Below are 22,076 nucleotides of genomic sequence, written 5' to 3'. Positions count from 1 at the left end.
ATGCAATCTTAATTTCCCCCTTAGTAAGGATGTATTATGATACAATCTTTAGTTACACGATCACATTTGTTCTACATGGTCCCTGCCTCGTTCAGTTCACTGAGTGGATGGTGCAAGAACAGAATTAGAAAGGATGCTTTTTTGTGGTTAAGGCACTGATGGAACGCAGGAGAGCTGGGCACTCTTCACAGACTTCCTGTGTGATGTCTGGCATACATATATAGGAACCCAATTAAGAATACAGAGGCATAGTTAATTCGGACATTTCCTAATTTTTGAGTGCTAGAGTCTGCAGCCTTTATTTGCTTTTAACGTATTTTTTGTTGTGTAATATACATCATATACACTGCCTATATGCTATATAGTATTAGGCAACCTTAATAGTAGGTGGTGCTACCAGCCCCACCTATATATGCATGTACATATATACATTGCACACATACTGATGTGTGTATGTTTGGGTGTGCACGCATGTGTCTAAAACAGTGTCAGGAAAGACGGTTCCAGTTGGAACACATTTTTTATTCATGCTGCAGACACGTATTGCTTCAACTCAGATTCACTAACAAAGGATCTGAGTGCAAGATTGGAAGGCAGACATTTTAAAGATCATCTCACGTGTAAAAGCTGAAAATTGGATGAAAGCTAATCAGAAGTGATTTCAGTGCTGAAACTGTTTCTTCCAAAATGTGCAGAAAAACGCTCATCTGGTCCCAGTGCATGAAGGATGCCATCCTCTTCCCAGGGGCTTTTCAATCCCATGTCCTCTTCATTGATTTGTATAAAGAAATATGTAATACTGAGGAATTTGCTTTTAATGGATGCTCTCAAATGCAATATCAGATGCCGGTATAACAATGAAATATCCATCGCCCTCTCTCAAGTCAGTACATAACAGTGACCATATCTGATGGTGATTAATCAAAAACATTAATTTTCTTCTTATGCTGCTGTAAAATACCTAGGACGGGATTTTCTTGGTTTTGGTAGCACATAAACTAAAAGTGCCCTTGACTCAAACGCTGCATGGAAGTTCATTCAATGACAGTGGATACTATTGTCATGGCACACATGGAGAAGCAGCAATTTAGTGCTTGGGAAAGTGGGGAAGGGAGGGGAATTTAGAGTTTTTAACTTAACAAACAAAAAGAAACAAATAACTAATAAGCAACGTGCTTATCACCCCAGTCACTTTGCTTGTGTGTTATAGCCCTTTCCCACCCCCTTCATCTGCCTTTGTCTTTTTAGATTGAAGGCAATTTGAGGCAGGAACTGCGTCTTCTCTTGTATTTGGAAAGTGCTAGTAACTTGTGGTTGCTACAGCAATCTATTACATGATAATTGAACAAAGAGACCTCATATTAAGAAGCAGTAATAACAGAAGGGAACTTTGTCACAGGATAATGGTCTCCTGCTGCTGCACTAGATTTACGACCCTACTCTACGCTGATGTTGCAATGTAATACTGGGGCATGTAGTATGTGGTGCACTATTTAAGCGGCTGTCAACAAGGTTGTGGTTCCTAAATGGAAAAACTGCTTTATAGTTAAGTGTGGAACCAACCTGACATCAAACTATTCCTCCTCAGGCCTACAGAAGCCCCTCAAGAGATTTTTTTTGTTTTAAAAATAAACGGGCAATTTCTCCTTTTGACACATTTATCGTGGTGACACTTGAAATGGTCATTTCCAGGGAGAAGTTGCACTTCTGAGCTACTCATCCTCTTCCTGAAGGTGGCATGTTAGAGGGGCCCCACCGACATTTCATCTCCTTAATCGATGGTGAAGTGCGCTGAACTCTTAAGGAAACACGAGGCATCCGGAAGCTCAGCGCTGCGAGACTGCAGCAAGTCACAGATTAATATATTCTGAGAGCCTTCCCGGGGTCTGCGCTCTTTCTGAAGCATCCTCCTTCAAGTCCTTCTCACACAGCAGCCATGTGGCTTGCCCTTCACATAGGGGAGGTAGGGACACTTCTTGGCATGTGCTACTTGGGAAGTTGTTGCCAAGTCCTGGAATCTGATATCTCTTAGATCCACTAGGGGTGAGTAACATTAGAGGAAGGTGATTCTGGAAACACTCAGCAGGAAACTATCTGAAGTAGCTTTCAAAGGCCTGTGTGTATGTGTGTGTGGGTTTAGCCACGTGATCCTCAAGACAAAATGTCCAAACATGCTGACCAACAATTGTCTTGACACACTCAGCTGCTCTACGCTGACCGTTAAACCATATTCAGCATGACGTTAACACAACTGGTGGCAACATTGTTTAGGTCACAGCCCAGACCTGGCTTCCTGTGGTGAAATCCTGGCTTCACTGAAGTCAATGGCAAAACTCCCATTCAGTAGGGCCAGGAATTTACCCATTGAGCCATGGAGTCTTGTGGCTAAAAACACTGCATGACACTTTGAAAATGTAGGCCTTAAGTGTAAACACCAGATCCTAGCGGAGCTGCTTAAAACCCCTCTGTGTTAAAGGAGCTTTGAAGCAGTGTTTATGACCTTTTAAAGTTTTCATTTAAATATTGACAGAACCATGCTACTTTCTAATTAAATCACATTTTCTCCCAGGGATTTTAATTTCAAAGTCATTTATCAGATTTAAAGATGCTCCAAATATTTTACATGTGTTCCTTGATAATCTGCCATGCCTGCTGATTTATTTTGCTTATTCGTAAGCAGAATTCATTATCATTAAGGGAGGGGGTGGAGGATGGCGGGGGGGAGCAAATACAGTTAGTGATTATGAAAAAAAATATCAGAGCTGTAAGAAGCATATGTTGGAGTCGTAATCCTGACACCTCTGTGTCTCAGCAAAGCAGCTAGTAATTGTACCATAATGAAATGTTCTTGTTTGATAACCAGTTAATTAGAGAAGACAATTATTCCAAACCCTGCTGACGCCCGCGGAACTGCTCTGTGTTGCGCACACACAGAATGACAGGAGTAGCAGTATCAAGAAGCTGTCCATTCCAGCCCTGTTGTTTGAAAAGAAACTGTTTTGTAAGGTGGGGTGGGGGGTGAAAAGGAACCCAGAACTACCACAGAAACATTCTCTTCATCCATCCAGGAGCTGGGATTGATTTTACAATGACAATGACCACCCAACTGACTGATTGTCTTTGCCCAGAAAGTCTAGTTTTTTGGTGAAATCTGGAGAGGTGTGTGTGTGTGTGTGTGTGTGTGTGTGTGTGTGTGTGTGTGTGTGTGTGTGTGTGTGTGTGTGTGTGTGTGTGTGTGTGTGTGTGAAATATCAAATATGTATCAGTTACTTTCCAACAAGGTGCAGTTCAGTATTACTGTTATTTCTGACTGCAAATTTGGTGCACTTCATAATGAAGAGGATCAAACTGCTCTCCCTTTGCACCCCCACCACATAACTCTATATGACCCATCCTGCCCCAGGCCATATGACCCCATAATGACCAGCCTTCCCCCATCACCTCCCCACTCTGAATGTGACTATCGCTTTATAAAGCCATAGAGACCATTACCAGCATTGCCACCAACCCAGACTGACCATGGTCCTCATTGGGAAGTATAACTCCATATGAACTATCCTACCACACTATAACCATATACAGCCTGCAGCTGTGCATCCTGGCTGGGCAATATCCTCCATATGGCCCTACCATCCTCACTGCCCAGTGGCAGTTCCATATGGATCATTCTATACAGCCATATAGGGCTGCATGCACTGGTCCTCTCTGCTCTGTACTCCTGATGGCTCTCTCCCCACTCAGGCCTTCGCCACTGTCAACCCCAAGGTCTCCCAGGTGGACAACTCCTCCGACTTCCTGGGCAACGTCCTCCACAGCCCCAGGGGCAATGTATTCTAATAATAATGCCATGAATAGTAGATAAGGAGTACATGCCATACCAAGTAGAAGCAGCCTTAAGTGACATGGAGCAAGAAAACTTGCTGTTTTGTATCAACACAGAAAAGCACTGCAGCCCATACAGTGTGGAAGAAGTTTGTTTTTTCTCCTCAGATACTGTTGCAAGACAATGCCAGGTCTGGAAAGCCTCAGCCTTGTTCTGTTGTTTGCCTCTGGGGGGCACTTACATGTGCAGGTGTAATATCTTGCAGATAGAACTGACGGCCTGAGGGTTCACTGTGGGAGAGCAGCCTCCAAATTACATAGTACGGTTGAGATACTGCAGTGTTAATAAAGTAAAAAGTGCCCATGCTGGTGATAACAAGTACTGTGGGGTGGCTGAAGAGGACGCTCCTGGTATAAACCCAGGGAATGTTATTTTCATTGGCCTGTGCTCTGTTTCATGCCAGTGGTGACAAATCAAAAGATTTTTATATTTTGGAGCAGTTTATCACAATGTAATTAAAATAAAAGCCAAGGTGAAATCACAGCTAGGAGGCTTTAAAGACAGAGCAAGCTTATAATGTGGGTTTGAAGCTGTCCCCATAGGAGGTGAGCATGCAGCCCCTGCCTCGTTCCTTGAGCCTAGTGTTAATGGTGGTTCAAACGATTAGAACTACTGTGGACTTGGGAATATGTTGCTGAGTAGAGACTTTAGAAACAGAAAGCACGGGAAGACGGGGATATGATGCCAATGAAATGTAAGCTAATGGAGGAAGAAAAAAAACAAACAGTGGTGCAACATAAGCCTGGCTTGACATGAATGACTGGACATGGATGATGTGGGACACGGTGTGTGTGTGTGCGTGCAACTGCAGTCACTCACTGGGAAAATACCCACTCCATGGCCTGGAGGAATGGCGTATCCCAGTGCAGTGAGGATGGGTCCACAGGCTAGGGAGGCTGGTAACCAGAACGCATGGTGCCAGCGAAGTAACTCGCACACAGGGTGGAGTGGGAAAAACGGTTCTCATGGGCCTGTCCTCTCTTTCCCCTCCTCCCTCACCTGAGGAGGAAGCAGCTGTTTTGGGTAAGGAGTGGGTGGAAGACAGCACCCAACTTAAGGTATCCTGGGAGAATATCAAGGATGTAACAAGCACCCACTAGATTTCTGTCTTGGCTCTCTGAGGAGAAGAGCTCAGACTCTTGGGGCTATGTTAAGAGAAGCTCAAGCCTTCCTTTTTTCACCATACAGCACTGCTAGATCACTTTACCTCTCCAGGGAACTTCACTCATTCTGTTCAGCTTCCCCCAGCCCGTATTCCCCTCAGGGCACGAAGAACTGTGCAAAAGCCTTGGATGGCATTCACAAGGCCTTGCTGTCTGCTTCCAGTTAGTGGTACCAGTCTAGCATCACCCCGTCGCTAGAAATAGCCAGGTCATTTCACTGTCGCCTATTACCTCCCCACTGAATTACCACGGTTCATCATTGCCAGCTCTCTGTATAAACACTATTACTGGTCAATATTATGGCCAGGTTGCCTGACAACACCATGCTGTATATTGTTCCCAACAAGTCTAGGCTTCACTGTGGCTGAAATGTAATATAAGTTTACAACAGGCCTCAGACTCTCTTATATCCTGCAGGTGATATATGCAGTACCCTGTCAGTAAGTGATGTATCTGGTCCAATGAGCAGATGTCTCTGATTAGATGGGTGATCTATTATTTTCTGCTGAGCAAGTAATTTTTTCCTTGGGTGATTTATCCATTTAGTATAAACTCTGTTTCACTCCCCATGTGTGTATTTATATGGGAATGTTGCACAAGAATTTTGCCAGGGGTACTGTATATCGCTACTTAGCATACTGAACGTGTCCATTGCTGAGTGTAATGTAGCCACAATGAGCTATATTCTGCTCTCAGTTTCATGCAATCCCACTGAATCCCAAGCCTCAAAAATGCACTGAAAACTGCTGGTGAGTTTAACCTGATTTTGCATGAAAGCTCTGTGAAATGGTGAATTTCACCTGTTTTATGATGTAAAGCCCAGGGTCACTTGAAAGGATTGTTCATGAATCTTGTGCTGATCCTGGTCTGAGGTTCAAGTTTTTAATGAAACCCCAAACCAGCAACTTTCAGATGTTCAGTGGTTTCATAATGCAACTTCCATAAGCCTCCAGTATTTATCCACATGAAAATTTAACTGTGATGCTTGCAGACCAAGTGCCAAGTTTCCTGGGCCTCACTGAACACTGACAAATGCATAGCTGGAAACCAGTCTGGATTGCCTGTGTGTTCGTATTGTTAAAATAGATATTAGAGTTACAAGAATGCGTTTAGACTTTATGAAATGATTGTAGGATGCTGCATGCATTAATCTTACTTATATCATCTGTATCCCATCTTATAAGGTAATGTTTAAGTGTTTGCTCTGTATCTATTAATATGTTCGCTAAGACTGTAAATCCCCACAGTTGGGAAGAAGCATTACCAAGTGTGAAATGCTAGTTTACCACAAGAAGTGTTATCTCCTCCCCAACAAAAGGCCTGGAGAGACCAGACAAGCCATTGTGAAGCACGAATGGATAAAATACTTTGTTGGCTGCTTCTGCCTGTCTGCACGGGTGGGCGGGGGAGGAGGAAGGAGGAGAGAGGGTCTATATAATTATGTTGCTCAGTGTAGACCTTGTCAAAGACTCCTATTGACTTCAATGGGAATTAGATCAAGCACCTTGAGAAATTACGCTAAAAACCTATAGCAGAGAGATAATTTTCTATTAGATTCTATAGGATGACGCAAAACACCTATGGAAAAGTGACTCTGTGACTTTTAAAAGTTTTAACTTGAGTAAAATATTACTCTGTTTTAACTTAGGCCCATTTTACTCTATCTAAAACTAAGAAAAGCTAACCAAAGGGAAAGATGATTGCTTCTACATTAAGATAAATACAGTATTTTTATATTAAGACAATGTTTATGTAACTCTAAAATCAGGGAGACATGATTCATAGTTACATGAAAGTCCTTGGTTCTGTTTATTCAAGAATTTGTTTTTATGCTAATGCTCCTTTTTAAGTGGTAGCTGATAATACACGGCAAATAATTAAGTGAAAATAAAAAAAAAAGGTGATTAAATAACGAACGTAAACTGTATTTGTGATGTCAAGTACTCCGTAATTTAACTACCACTAACAATCGGTAAATCCAGAAGTTAGACCTATATATATTATTAAGCCCCTTGTCTCCCCAAATACAGAAGTCAAACTACGCCCTCATCCCATCACAGTTTGAATGCTGGGGGGAAGGGAATAAAAATCCCTGTTAAGGAGAAATTGTATCCCTATGCTGCCTGAACTCTGAGGGGTGAGTTTTGAAGCATAAGCAAGGGGTCCCCAGCTGTTTAACATGGGTTAGCCCTAAAGGACATATAAAGCTGGCATGTTATAGCAGCTACTCTCATCTTTTGGAACTTAAGACTGTAACTCGTGTGTGTGTTTACCTGCTTTAACCTTGTAAATAACTCTTTCATTTCTTTTTCTTAGTTAATAAACCTTTAGTTTATTATAGGATTGCTTACAAGTGTTCGCTTTGGTGAGAGATCTAGGATGCACTTGACCTGCAGTAAGTGACTGGTTCTTAGGGACTGGGAGTAACCTGAATATTGTTGTGATTTTTGGTGTAAGGGACCATCTATCACCAAGGCAAGCCTGCTTGGGTAGCAAGATAGACCGGAGTACCCAAGGGGACTGTCTGTGGCTCTATGCTGAGGCTGTTGTGGTGCTTGATTTGTTCACACTTGATACTTGGTTGATGAAATCTAAGTATACAACACACAACCAGTTGGGGGTTTGTGCCCTGTTTCTTGAGGTGGGCATTCAGAGCCATGGGCCACTCCAGAGACCTTGACTGCAGTGACCAAGGAAATCTGTGGTTTTCTGTTCTATGCAGGTGTCTAGGCGCTCCCATCAACATGTTAGCTAAGAGCCTTTTGGGTCTTTCTCCTGAGGTAGGATAGGGCTTTGGGGAGTGAGACACAGGGAATGTGATCAGGGAATTGAGGATGGGAGGCAAGGGAACGGGGGCGGGGGAAAGAGGAGGCCACATAATTCATGTAACTTTTCAATATGCAGCAGAACCCCTTCTGGACATCTCAGCCAAACAAAATCTCCCAGCCCTTGGCGATTCAGCCACTGTTACCCGGAGTCAAGCATGGGCTGCTTACATACAAGCGACAAGCAGGAGGTAATGATGATACCCTGGGGTCTTTGCCCTGGTTCCTCCTGCTGGAGATGAATAGAGTAGCACTGAACTAAGGCTAACTCCTGTCTTGATTTATACCTGTGCTATCCACTGACTTCAGGGAGGTTGCACTGGTCAGGGCAGAGTTTACCGACAGTGCTGAACATGACATTTTTCTAAAGGGGAAAACCTTGTCTCTGACAGCTTCTTGGAGCAGGCTCCATATTTCAGGTTAATGTAGTTCTCTCTCACTGTCGGGGCAATGACAGGGGTCTCTGGCTTGGAAAACCAAAGGCAACACATAGGGAATGAGGTAGGGTCCTGGGGTGCTCATGGTAAAGAGATGGAACAGGACAAGAGCCACTGAACCAGGAAGAGATTAAACCAGGCGACAAGCTCATCGAGGCTGAGCTCATGGAAGAGGAGAAAAATTATATGAGAAGGATGGTTCAGTCAATCAATACAGCTAACTACAGCTGAGCTGTCGGAGGAAGGACGCGAGGGCAGGGCGTGCATGTCACTCGACAGAAGGAATTAAAGGGAATCAAAGCAAACATGCATCACATTGAATATGAAGGCTGGGTAGGGCCCCGGAGCAGAGTCAGTGCCAGCCAAGTCTCTGCATTTCACTCGGTGGTGGCTGACAAGGTGATGGCAGTGCTCACCTTGCACCAAGGAAATGAAACTGAGGCAAACCAGCTCCTTCTCTTGATACTGTGATAGCGATGGGTGCTCTTGGAGGGCTGGCAGGCAGACAGATGGCTGAGGGCCAATGTCTGCTCTCTTGCTCTGTGGAATTGAGGAGCTCAGTTGCATGGCATGAGGGAGATGCATGGACAGCAGGGAGAAAGGAGTCACAACAATCAGAGCCTCCGACCCCCATTTTCCCTATCTGTACATCCTCCCCCTCAATCTCCTGGCTGAGGAAAGGAGGACAGGATCCCTTTAGAACCTACTCGTTGCCCTATCTATGAGGAAAGATTGAAAAAACTGGCTTTGTTTAGTTGGAGAAGAGAAGACTGGGGGCGGGGGGGATGGGACAGAATAACAGTTTTCAAGTACGTAAAAGGTTGTTATAAAGAGGAGGATGATAAATTGTTCTCCTTATCCACTGAGGATGAGACAAGAAGCAATGGGCTTAAATTGCAGCAAGGGAGATTCAGGTTAAGCATTAGGAAACACTTCCTAACTGCAGGGTGGTTAAGACAAATTACCTAGGGAGGTTGTGGAATCTCATAATGAGAGGTTGGACAAGCACCTGACAGGGATGGTCTTGTTTACTTGGTCCTGCCTGAGTGCCAGGGACTGGATTAGGTGACCTATCGAGGTCCCTTCCAGTCCTACACTTCTATGCTTCTCCTTAATCAGCCATTGGGGTCACCATTCTGCATCTTTCCCCCTCAACTCCCTCAAGGAGTGAGCATCTGCCCCTGCTGGCCTTAGGCACAATCCTGTGAGGTGCTGAGCATTCCCCATTCCCATTGGCGCCAACAGGGAGGAGCTGAGGTCGCTCTCTGCCTCAGAGGATCAGGGCCCTAGCCAGCAGGAGATACGGAACCGAAGATGGCTCTCTTTCTTGATCCGCAGCCGGCCTAACCTATGAAGACAGGAGGGTACTCTTGGATCACCCCGATTATTCCCAAACCATTCAGCAAGCCTCGGGGACTCATCTCAGCAACATGCTTCCTCTAGCACAGGCCCAAAATGGTTTGGGGGTTCCGTCTGTTCAAAAAACTGTGCCAGAATGTGAACGTGCTGACTGAGAGGGACAGCACTGGATGGGGTCTGGGGTCCTCTGTGCACAAACACCGAGAGGCCAGGGAACCTTATTGCCATTGTGTTTCCCCCTAATTTGCCTATTGACCTGGTTCAGACTTATAGCATAGGCTGGACCTGGGTATGAAACAGGGTTATCTGCACCACAGATTTGAGCTACATTTGTAGCCAGTCTAGGGGACAACCAAATTGTTCGGATCCCTGGCACAGCTATATGGGTATCATGGACAGGGCCTTTGTTGCGTCACCTACAGAGGCAGATGGGCTCGGTCACAGAGCTCCTCAGTGAGGGCTCTCATCATCAAGAACTCACCCCCTGTAATGACAGCAGTCCCGTGGGACCCCATGCTATTAGCGCCAATTCCAGTGCTAGGACTGTGCCTCCCTCAAACGGGAGCAAAGGTCCACTCCCCTCTCCAGCAGGGACATCCTGGAGAACCATTAAGGCATTCTAAGAAGAGCAGAGATCAGATTCTGCCTCCCATTTTTTAAGGGACAGAGGAGTAAAGGCTCTGACTGCCTTCTTCATTCTAGCATGATCTTTTTGCCCATGTTTAAATACATGCCACACCCTCCAGGTGCAACAGCTAGCCCTACTGGAGAGCAGTGCACTTTGCACCTCATCCTGGGAACCCAATGCAACAGTCTCTGGCCGACTTACGTTCAGGCTCTTCCCAAATCCCAGCCCTTGTTCCTGCAGAGCGTGCAGCCTGCCACAGCATAGCCAGCTCGACGGAGGGCAGCATTTGCCATTCATTCAATATAATGGGATAGCATGGCATTTAAAGAAGCAGTCTGAAACTAGAACCTAGTCAGTCCTGTGAGGTAGTGTCTGAATGGTAACTATCTAGATAACCTAAGGTCTTCTAAATGGTGCTAACGTTAACTAGATTCAAGCATCTTGACTACATTTCGACAGGTTGCCTAAACTCAATGCTTGTTCCAGGACAGAATCTTCTCTGCAAAATTAGAAGAGTTCCTTTCAATCCAATCCTCAAAATCTGCTACAGTTAGTGTCAAATCAGCCTGCTCCTTTAAACCTCTCTCTAATATTGTGATTGTAGCTGTTTAATGAAAAAAAAAAAATTGTGGCAAGGAATTATACAGGGAGCTGGGAATTGAAGGAGGATTACTAGTGGCAGGTACCCCATTTGATGATAATAGCTGAATTAGCATTTCACTTTTGAGTAAAGTATAAGCTATCTCGACAGGAACAGCTGCTAAACTATTTGCAAAGTTCAAAGAGTGTGTATTATCATTTTTTTTTGTAGTGTCACATTCTTTAGATTCCGGCGTAAGCCTCTCAGGAAAGGCCATGCCAGCTGTTGAAGAATGAAGATTATAATGTACTGTAAAAGTAGTGGTTAAGGTATTTAAAGTTATTATTATTATTTATTATATTTATTATTATTTGCACATGGCAAGTTCAATGCCCGAAAGGGTTAAGGAGGGGAAGGAAATGGTGCAAGTTGCCGAACAGGTGTCCTTGAGCAGTACCCAAGGACAGGGAGATTGCTAATCCTGTATTCCACAGCATGATCAAATCACCAGGCAACAGATATAAATAAAAAAAGGCAGGAAATGAGGAATTTAGATACAAGTGTGTCAGAGGGAAAATGAAGATTCATTGTGAAGAGGCTAGGAAGAGAAGAAGAAGGAACAATATGACAAAAGGCACAAGTGATAAACCAGAAGAAAAAAAAAGGCTAAGAAATACACGTCCGTGACAGCAGCCATCTAATCAAAGATGTTCCTAGATTATAGGTTTTCTTGCATAATATGCATTCTGTTTCCCAGTCTGTGTTTGTCTTTCAGTTAGTGGAGGAGAAAGAAAAAACATATTTGAAATGGGACGGAAGCAACCTTTATTTTGCTTATTTCATCAGGAGAAAAAAGCAAATTTGCTTTGTGGGAGCAGCAGCACCTGTTCAATGGCAAATAAAAGGCTACAGCTTTGCTATTGCAGTGCATATAATCATTAGCAACCCAAAGGAGAGAGAGGATTAACCCTCTGCTTGCTGTCAGAGGTACGTTGCAAACAGCAGCGTCTCGCTTCAATTTGTAGAGAAGCCATACGCAGTGTCTCTCAAATTAACACACACTGCCAATCAGCCAGCTGTGGGAGGGTATTAGATTCTGCCTGCCAGGAGGACTGGCACTGGGCCACCCTCTCTAACTGGAGGGATTGGATACACTGTGTAGCAGGGATGGGCAAACTTTTCGGCCTGAGGGCCACATCTGGGAATAGAAATTGTATGGCGCGCCAAGAATGCTCACAAAATTGGGCTTGAGGTGCGGGAGGGGGTGAGGGCTCTGGTTGGAGGTGCAGGCTCTGGGGTGGGGCCAGAAATGAGGAGTTCAGGGTGCGGAGGGGGCTCCGGGCTGGGGCTGAGGAGTTTGGGGTGTAGGAGGGTGCTGCAGGCTGGGTTTGAGGGGTTTGGTGGGCGGGAGGAGGCTCAGGGCTGGGGCAGGGAGTTGGGGCTGGGGAGAGGCTCAGGGATGTAGGCTCTGAGTGGCGCTTACCTCAAGTGGCTCCTGGAAGCAGCGGCATGTCCCTTCTCCGGCTCCTGTGCGGAGGCGCGGCCAGGCGGCTCTGCACGCTGTTCTGGACAGGGACAGCATGCAGAGCAGAGCCCCATGGCTGCCTCTATGAGTAGGAGTCAGAGGGGGGCCATGCTGCTGCTTCCCGGAGCCGCATGGAGCAGCCCCCGACCTTGCTCCCCGGCTGGAGGTCATGGGCTGGATTAAAATGGCTGGTGGGTTGGATCCAGCCCACGAGCTGTAGTTCGCCCACCCCTGCTGTGATCCTGGCCAAGGTACTGCCACAGGCAAGGAATTTATGGACCATCCTTCACCAGCACAGAGATGGGGGCTGGGTTCACTCAATGCCATATAACTTTTAAATGTAGCATAATGGGACAGACAGATCCATGTATTTGTAATACTTAATGGGCATGTGCTGTGAAATGGTCGGCATGTATCAGAAAGGTGTGACTCGATAATGCAATGGCTCCGGTCAGCTATGAATAGACTCATCAGACAACCAGATTCAAACCCCTGCCCTTGATCCTCCTCTCCTGCCTCATCCTAGACATTCTCTTGAAGAGCTGGCACCAAAACTCACCTGCAGGGAGAGCTTTGAGACCATCTGAAAACAAGAAATGATAAGGTTTGCAATCTGTGTCCAAGCGAAATAGAGCCATCAAGTCCACGGGGCTGTGGGAGGAGTTCACGTCCAGTTATCCTCTTACAAAAAGCGGAAAGCTCAATGAGGCAAATGATGCATTAAAATATTGTCTGAATATGACTAATGTGCTGGGAGCACTTTTGCCTTCTTTAAAATCATAGAATCAGACAAATGTAGGGCTGGAAGGAACCTTGAGAGGCCACCAAGTCCAGTCCCCTGTGCCAAGACAGGAGCAAATAAACCTAAGCCATCCCTGACACATTTGTCCAACCTTTCTTCTTAAAACCCTCCAGTGATGGTGACTCCACAACCTCCCTTGGAAGACTGTTCCTGAGCTTAACTACTCTTAGAGTTAGAAAGTTTTTCCTAATATCTAACCTATATCTCCCTTGCTGCAGATTAAGCCCATTACTTCTTGTTCTACCCTCCAGAGTACATGAGAACAACTGATCACAGTACTATTTATAATAGCCCTTTACATATTTGAAGACTGTTATCAGGTCCACATCTCAGTCTTCTTTTCTCAGGACTAAACATGCCCCATTTTATAACTTTTCCTCACAGGTTTTCTCTACCTTTTGTCCTTTTTGCAGGTCTCCTCTGGACTCTCTTTAATTTGTCCACATCTTTTCTCAGAACTGGACACAGTACTCCATCTGAGGCCTCACCAGTGCTAAGTAGATGGGACAATTACCTGCAGTATCTTACATATGACACTCCTGTTAATACATCCCAGAATGATATTAGCCTTTTTCAAAACTGCATCACATTGTTGAGTCATTAAATGTGCACTTCACTATAACTCCCAGATCCTTTTCAGCGGTACTACCATCCAGCCAGTTATTACTCATTTTTTAGTTGTACACTTGATTTTTCCTTCCTAAGTGAAGTACTTTGCACTTGTCATTATTGATTCTCATCTTGTTGAATTCAGATCAATTCTCCAATTTGTCAAGGTCATTTTTAATCCCAATCCTGTGCTCCAAACCCTTCCCAGCTTGGGGTCATTTGCAAATTTTATAAGCATATGCTCCACTACATTATCCAAGTCATTAATGAAAATACTGAATAGCAGTGGACCGAGGACTGGCCTGTGTGAGACCCTACTAGATAAATCCTCCCATTCTGACAGAGATCCATTCACAACTACACTTTGAGTATGGTCTTTCAACCACCTTCTAGTCATTTCATCTACACTCCATTTCCCTACTTTGCTTTTGAGAACATCAGCTATCTACAGTCTTGATTCGCCATACCTTGCAGATCCCAAACTTCTGATGACATCAATGGGAGTTGTGTGTGTGCAAGGAATGCAAGGTTGGGTTCTCCATGTTATGCTAGCTACACAGTAACATTCTGGGGACAAATCCCTAAATCCACAGTTTTTATGCAGGAAAACCCTTGTTGGTGTCAATGGGAGTTTTGTCTGAGCAAGAACTCAGTAAAAATTGAGTAAGTCCTTCAGGATTTGGCCCGTTGTTTGTCTAGTTTTAATTGTTGTAAGGAATCCTTTATTATGGGGCTAACGTTATGTCTTTCTGAACACTGGGTTGTGTGGCATACTGCAATTCATACTTTGCATAGACCTTACTGAGAGATTAGCTCCATGTGCAAACCAATGTAAATTAAATTTCTTTCAAATACTTTATAAACATTTAAAAAACATCCATGTCTCTAGAGCTAGCCATCTACTAGAACGAGTAATGAACTCTAAAGAGTCTTTTCAGAGGATCTAGTGAATTGTAGCCTAGTAAAGAGAGTGCGGAGAGTCAGGATTCCTGGTTTTTATTTCTATTTCGGCCAAGGATTCACTGACTGACTATTCTAGCCACTCACCTTCTCCCCCCCTCACTTTGCCCATCTGTTAAATAGGGATAATGATGCTTACCTATCTATTTACAAAGGAATGTTTGAGTTAATATATTAATCGTAGAAATGTAGGCTTGGAAGGGACTTTGATAGTCCAGCCCTTTGCACTGAGGCATGACTAAGTATTATCTAGACCATCCGTGACAGGTGTTTGTCTAACCTGCTCTTAAAAACCTCCAATGACAGAGATTCCACAACTTCCCTAAATAATTTGTTCCAGTGCTTAGCTATCCTTACAGTTAGGAGGATTGTATCATGCTTTGAGATGCTTAGAAGAAACGCCCGATATACTGTATGTTTTAGCACCAGTGTTTTCATATATCAAAGAAATTGTGTTAATTTAACCTGTCTTTTTTTCCTTAGCATTTGCTTAGGAATGTAAACGAAGGAGACTGGAAATACTGGCAGCTTGGCCAAGAGAAAGCAAATAGGGACTAAACAAACCATAATCCAGCCAAACTTTTCAAGAGCAAACGTGCCCCATCTCACAAGCCACCAGTGCAGCCCCAGAGTCAAAGATAAATAGTGTCCTCCCTGCCAGGGCCTCAGGCGGGCGGGGTAATTGTAGGAGGAGAAATGTATACAGATGGAGACAAAGCCAGGAAGTTAATATTTAAGCATTCAGACAAGGAACAAATGACTTAATTAAATCAATTAGAAAGAGAGAGAAATTGAGCCACTTATAAAGCATGTGTAAAGAAATGGCGAGTGCCATTGCTCTCTTGTAAAAGAAAATAAGGGAGAATTAGCAGGCAAGAAAAATGGGCTGGTTTAATTCCTTCTGTTAATTAGAGCTGAGCGTTCGCACCTTGCTCAGTCAGGGGTTGCGCCAGTGTTTCCATTATGTAAACCCGATGTTCAGCTGGGATGGGCTGAAATTGGGTCTCCCGTCCACAGAGACATCTTTAACATATTAAGAAAGGAAGATGCAGTTAGGGCTGAAATTAAGTGGCAAGAATAAAGGCAGAGAAAGCTGCTGTCTCAGAAGCCTCGGCTGGGTTTCTTCTGTGCATCTATAACTCAGATATGCCTTGGCTCTGTATATGGGAGCGGACAGAAACCTAGGGGCAAATCCAACCCCTGCTCTGCAGAGGGTCTCTCGGCAGCAGAACTGATGCAGCTCAGCTGTGTAAGGGGGAGGTGGAAGGACTACAGGGCTTGGACTCTGGTATGGCAGCACACAAGGGCGTGAGGGGGGCATGCATGGGCTGCATGAATCCTCCTGTCCTCCTCTTCCACTGGATGCTGCAGAAGGGAGGGCCCCTGGGGTCTACTCCAGCCGTTGGGCCAGACGGGCCTTTGTGCAGCTGCTCCATAGTCTGGGAGGCAGAGTCCTCTCCCGTGGCTCTCTGGAGTTAATGGGGTTATATCAGGGGTAAATTTAGCCCATTACATTCCCGGAGGGTCCTAATTCATATGGTATCATAAGACGATTTACTGTGAGAGTCAACCATAAGCTACAGGGGAAGGTAGGTTTTAAGCAGAGTATTAACAACTAGAAGTGAAAGTGGCTCCATGGCTTAGAGATGGGGGAGGGGGGGCGGGAAGGAAGGGCCGATTTCCAGATGAAGGGTGCAGCCCATGCAAAAGGCACCAACTGCTGTGGACAGCATGGAAGAGGAAGACAGAAAGAAGTCCCAGAATGGAGAAGTGGAGTCTGTGGGCTTGTTTTTTTGTCTTGGTTACATTGACCAGGATTACTTCTGCACTACACCAATGCAACTGAGATCAGAGCCGAAGTCAGGGAGCAGATGGGTATGAGGTCAGAGATATGGAGGTGGAATAAGGCCCTGGAGAGATCTGAAATGTAGGAGAGCCATTCTGAATTGGTTTAACAGCTGTATAGAGGGAAGCCAGAGTGAAGGTGACAGTGAGGATAAGACTGGTATGATTCCCAGACCTGGAAAGAAAGAACATTCATACGGACCATGGGAATTGCCAGACCAGATCAGACTCGGGGTCCATCTAGTTCAGTATCCTGTCCCTAACGGTGACCAATGAAAGATAAATCAGAGGCAAGTGCAAGAAGCCCTGCAATAGACAGTTGCAGGATAGCCTGCTGCCAAGCGATATTTCTTTCTGACCCCCATTAGTGGTGGTTGTCTTATGCCCTGAAGCAGAGGGGTTTATATCCCTCCTAGAACTACTCTGTTTATTTAAAAAAAAACCTTAATATCATCTCTCTAGGTATTCTCATTTTCCATATAAATGTTCAACTATTATTGGAATCCTGCTAAGTTCCTGGCCTCAATGATATCATGTGGCAATGAGTTCCACAGGCCAACCTTCTGGACTTGCTGAAGTACAGAGAGTAATTATTTAGGAAGACTAGTAGATAAGGATTTCAGGATTAAGAATTTCAATAGAGGCCTGGTCAAAGCCAAGATGAATCCCAGCAAGAGGATGGAGCTGGATACCTTACAGAGAGCTAAGATGTAAGAGGACAGAGAAGGTGTGAGGCCAGGAGGAATTCCAGGAGGTCTGGCTGTAGGAGCAAAACAGAGGTGAATGTGTTAAGTGAGAACAGGGTCAGAGAAATGGAACAGAGTACTTTTTACCTAGGGGGAGAACTTTGAGGCTGTTTAGTAATAAGAAGTTATGGTGTATTCAGGAGACAAGACACAGCAGCAGAGAGATGGGGAGATGATTGGATCAGCAAATAATCATTGCCATAGAAAGGGATGTCCAAGACTTTACACACCATACCCTAGCTGTTAAACTCCATTAGGTAAATAATAACCAGAATATGGGCTCGATTGTGCAACCACTGATCACAATGCTAGTAATCTCATTGAAGTCAGTGGGACTCTGCCTGAATAAACACTCATTGACGTGAGTGACTGAGGGTTGCAGCATTGCATCGTGTGAAAGGGCCTATGAATATTCTGAGAGCACCCATCAGAACTAGTCTGACCATCTGGTTTATCATGTAAAGGACAGGAAGCATGAAAAATCCTTTTTAGTCACAATTTAGAAGTCATCTGAATATTCATTTTCTCAACTGATTCTGGGTTTCGGATGCAGTGGTGGTGGAAGCTTTCTAACAGTGGGGGAGCCACCAGTGCCCAAACAGTGGCCCCGCCCCTTCCCCAAGACCCCTCCCCACTCCTCCCTCCGTGGCCCCACTCTCACGCTACCCCTTCCCCCTGAGGTCCCACCCCTGTGCCACCCCTTCCCCTGAGGCCCCTCTCTTTTTCCCCATCGCTCGGCTTTATGGCAGATAAAAAGTGGGGAGGGAGGCATGGCCCCCTGACCCTCCTGTTCTGATGTCATTTGCAGCCTCTCAGGGTGAATGATGTACTTCTCTCAATTGGCATTTTTATATTTATATAGGTTATAGATTTCTTTAGAACGTAAGAAAATAAAATACATCAAGGAATAACCAATACGAATGGTACTGAAGACAGTACGGAAGCCTCATGCAGACTGGCAAACAACACTAGTGTGGAGAGTCATGAATCTTTGTGGTTAAATAAAATGCCTTTTACCCCACTGGAGTGAAAAACATCTATGTTGTTTGTGTCTGACCCAAAGCAACAGGGGCTATTTCCCCAGCATAGACAGAACCAATTGAAACGAAAGATATCTGCTGCTCCTGTCTTAAGGATAGCCACCTGGAATCCTGGCAGTGGGAGCACTGGGAACTCAGAGATAGAGCTCCTAAGCTGTCAGCAAGCCTTTAAAGTGAGGGCTCTGTGCTTTAGGAGAGAATGGTGAATTTCCAAACGGTTGGATTCAGAGACCAATCGCAGAAAATGTCAGATCTCTCCCCCTCTGATAAAAAAACACACTTGCTACCAAAAAAGAGTGCCCTGGGGTCTTCGCAATAGGCAATTACAGGGCTTTTGTAACTGACTCAACATCAACAAGAATAGCTAAACTGAGCCTAGAAATCGCTGCGTGAAACAGACTGTGGGCTGTGTGATGGCTACAGAGCAGGGAAGTTCCCTGTGTGATGTTACACTGAAGATCTGCTTCCTGGGCTTTTTTGAAGTCTTGACATTGGAGTTGAGGCTGCCAATGTGGCGAGAAGCTATTGTAGTTTATAGGCAAGCCCCAAAACAGTGAATCAGCACATCAAAACTGTCTCCTGTCTAGGCATATTTTACATGACTAGCTGTAATAACAAGCCCTGAGAATTTCCCAGCTTTTGCATGCACACGAGAGATTTCTCTTGTCTTAAATAATGTTTATTATTATTCAAATGAAATTACTTCCCAAAGGAAAGTCCCTCCTCTCCTTCCCAATGGCATGAAAGGTCTCTTTGTAAAGGACAAAGAACGGTCATACTGGGTCAGACGAATGGTCCATCTAGCTCAGTATCCTGCCTTCCGACAGTGGCCAATGTCAAGTGCCCCAGAGGGAATAAATAGAACAGGTAATCATCAAGTGATCCATCCCCTGTCACCCATTCGCAGCTTCTGGCAAACAAAGGCTAGGGACACCATCCCTGCCCATCCTGGGTAATAGCCATTGATGGACCTATCCTCCATGAATTTATCTAGTTCTTTTTTGAACCCTCTTATGTTGGCCTTCATAACATCCTCTGTCAAGGAGTTCCACAGGTTAACTGCATTGTGTGAAAAAATACTTCCTTTTGTTTTAAACCTTCTGCCTATTAATTTCATTTGATGGTTCTTGTGTTATGAGAAGGAGTAAATAACACTTCCTTATTTATTTTCTCCACACCAGTCATGATTTTATAGACCTCTATCATATCCCCCCTTAGTCATCTCTTTTCCAAGCTGAAAAGTCTCAGTCTTATTAATCTCTCCTAATATGGCAACCGTTCCTTACTCCTAATCATTTTTGTTGCCCTTTGTAAACCTTTTCCAATTCCAATATATCTTTTTTGAGATGGGGTGACCACATCTGCACGCAGTATTCCAGATGTGGGCATATCATGGATTTATATAGAGGCAATATGATATTTTCTGTGTTATTATCTATCCCTTTCTTAATGATTCCCAACATTCTGTTTGCTTTTTTGACTGCCGCTGCCAGGGCCGGCTCCAGGCACCAGCTAAAGAAGCAGGTGCTTGGGGCGGCCAATACCAAGGGGCGGCAGTCCATCCGCTATTGGGGCGGCACGTCCGGGTCTTCGGTGGCAATTCGGAGGCGGGTCCCTCAGTCCCTCTCGGAACGAAGGACCTGCTGCTGAATTGCCGCCGAAGAGTGGAGCGGTGCGATTGCGCTGCCGCGGCTTTTTTTTTTTTTTTGCCTCTTGGGCGGCAGAAAACCTGGAGCTGGCCCTGGCCACGGCACATTGAGTGGATGATTTCAGAGAACTATCCACAATGACTCCAAGAACTTTCTTGAGTGGTAACAGCTAATTTAGACCCCATCATTTTATATGTATAGTTGGGATTATGTTTTCCAATGTGCAAAGCAGACTGCACACTGCATAAGCAGCTCAGTGCTAAAGTTTAAGCTATCTTCCCTTAGACACTACAACGGTATGAGCCTGATCATATCCCCTGACCTGCACAGGTGGGAGACATTCTGGGTGTGGTTCTATCCCTTCCCAGTGGTAGGAGTCTGAGCTACCTCCATGAACATGTCTACCTCCCTGCAGTCTGCAGGGAGTGCCCCAGGAGCCAGGGGATCCATGCAGGGAGAGAGGGAGGCTGGGGCACATCACCCCCACACCATCTCTATGGAGGTCAGAGCAATAATTCAGCCTTAGACTTAATCTGACCTGACACCATCATTCTAACTCACCCCAGTAGAGTAACTGCCATTAAAATCCATACAGTTCTACTCTGTGCCCTAGTTAATATTACTGCAGCAATCAGTGTGTTCCCTACATACTTATTTAGGGACTATCACAAATACTGCCAGCAAGGCTAATTACTTGTGAACTGCAACAGTAAAGATGTGACTAGCGGATGCACTGTGTTAACAGCTGATCATCTAGCAGGTCTCCAACATGTCAAGCAAGCTGCAATTCCGACATGCAGTGTGGTGGGATGGGAGTTGTAATGTTAGCTTTGATAGGTCAGGCTCTGAATACAAAACTTTAAAAAATCTGTTGCATGCAGGAACTCCATCTGTGTGTGCTCACTGGAGGATGCGATAAGGACAGAAGCACTCAGAACATATTCACTAGTGGCTTCTGAATCACAGCTCTATCAAATGGCATGCAGCAGGTTGTGAGCATTCCAGGCCAAGTCCATCAAAAACTATCTTTGATTCATTGCAGCTGCACTGCGTTATGATATAGCTGCTCTTGAGATTTGTGTGTGGAGAGAACTTACCTCCACTGGAATTATCCAGGGGCCAGGTCACACAATTGCTGTACAGAATTAGGAGCTTAAAATTGTGCATGCAAACCCTAAAGCCTTGCTTCTAGTGGCAAAAGGCACTTCAACAATACTCCTGAAAATAGCCTCCTTTTTTGTGCATACCCCTTTGGGTGCCTAAGCTCCAAACTGTGCTTCTAACTTGCTGGGCCAGATTCTAACTCGCTAGATGTAGCAAAACAAAACCAATTCAACAGCTGTAACAACCAGATCAGAAACTCACCTGCTTTTGTTCTTCTCCCAAACTATCCCACATTGATGCAACAATTTTTGAAACATCTCCGAATGTAGCATTTGGGTTTTGCCCTTTGATAGCTGCTTGCGTGTCTCTGAAAAACAGGGCATAAGCTGACACAGGCTTCTGGGGCTCGTTGGGGTCCTTCTTTTTCTTCTTCTTTTGGCTTTTGGGTTTCTTGCCCAGGTCTGTTGATGGTCTCTTCTCTCCAGAAACCTGTAAAACCAAAAGGGACCCAGTAATGACCAACTCTCTCTGGCTGGAGTTGAAGTTTCTGGTAGTACTGGGAAAATGATGAGACAGGAGGCCAATGAAGGAAGAGCACTCATGATAGGCACAGGATGGCGCCTGGCACCAGAACCTGACTCTCTCCCCAGTATCATACCTTTCACTTGTACAAATAACTTGTGAAGTTTAGTGTTCAACCAAGTGAGGAACTAATAGCCCTGGCTAGGGGCAGGCCTAGTGCAGGCAGCTGCTGGGCTTTCCCCTAGCTACCCAGCCCCGCCCTCCAACACAGGTATCCCATTACTGCCATCCTGAACCACTTGAGCACTTTGCTGCTTATTCCCACCTCGAGGTGCCTGATGTACTTGCTGTGTATAGTATGAACAAGACTGGGCCAGCACACACTGTTTTTCAACTCCC

General features: G+C 45.0%; 1 protein-coding gene across 6 annotated transcripts in view; it reads right to left on the bottom strand.

Annotated features, from left to right (window-relative positions):
- TOX2 (TOX high mobility group box family member 2) overlaps positions 1-22,076 on the bottom strand; it is a 258,535-nt gene that overhangs the window by 24,084 nt on the left and 212,375 nt on the right. For all 6 annotated transcript variants that reach the window (XM_005295412.4, XM_005295416.4, XM_005295415.4 and 3 more), the window contains one exon: positions 21,417-21,644. In XM_005295412.4, the coding sequence (XP_005295469.1) occupies positions 21,417-21,644 (228 nt within the window). The remainder of the gene's footprint in view (positions 1-21,416; positions 21,645-22,076) is intronic.

Source organism: Chrysemys picta, chromosome 13, assembly GCF_011386835.1.
Source record: "Chrysemys picta bellii isolate R12L10 chromosome 13, ASM1138683v2, whole genome shotgun sequence".
Taxonomy (NCBI): Eukaryota; Metazoa; Chordata; order Testudines; family Emydidae; genus Chrysemys; species Chrysemys picta.
This window is presented reverse-complemented; position numbering and strand designations above follow the sequence as displayed.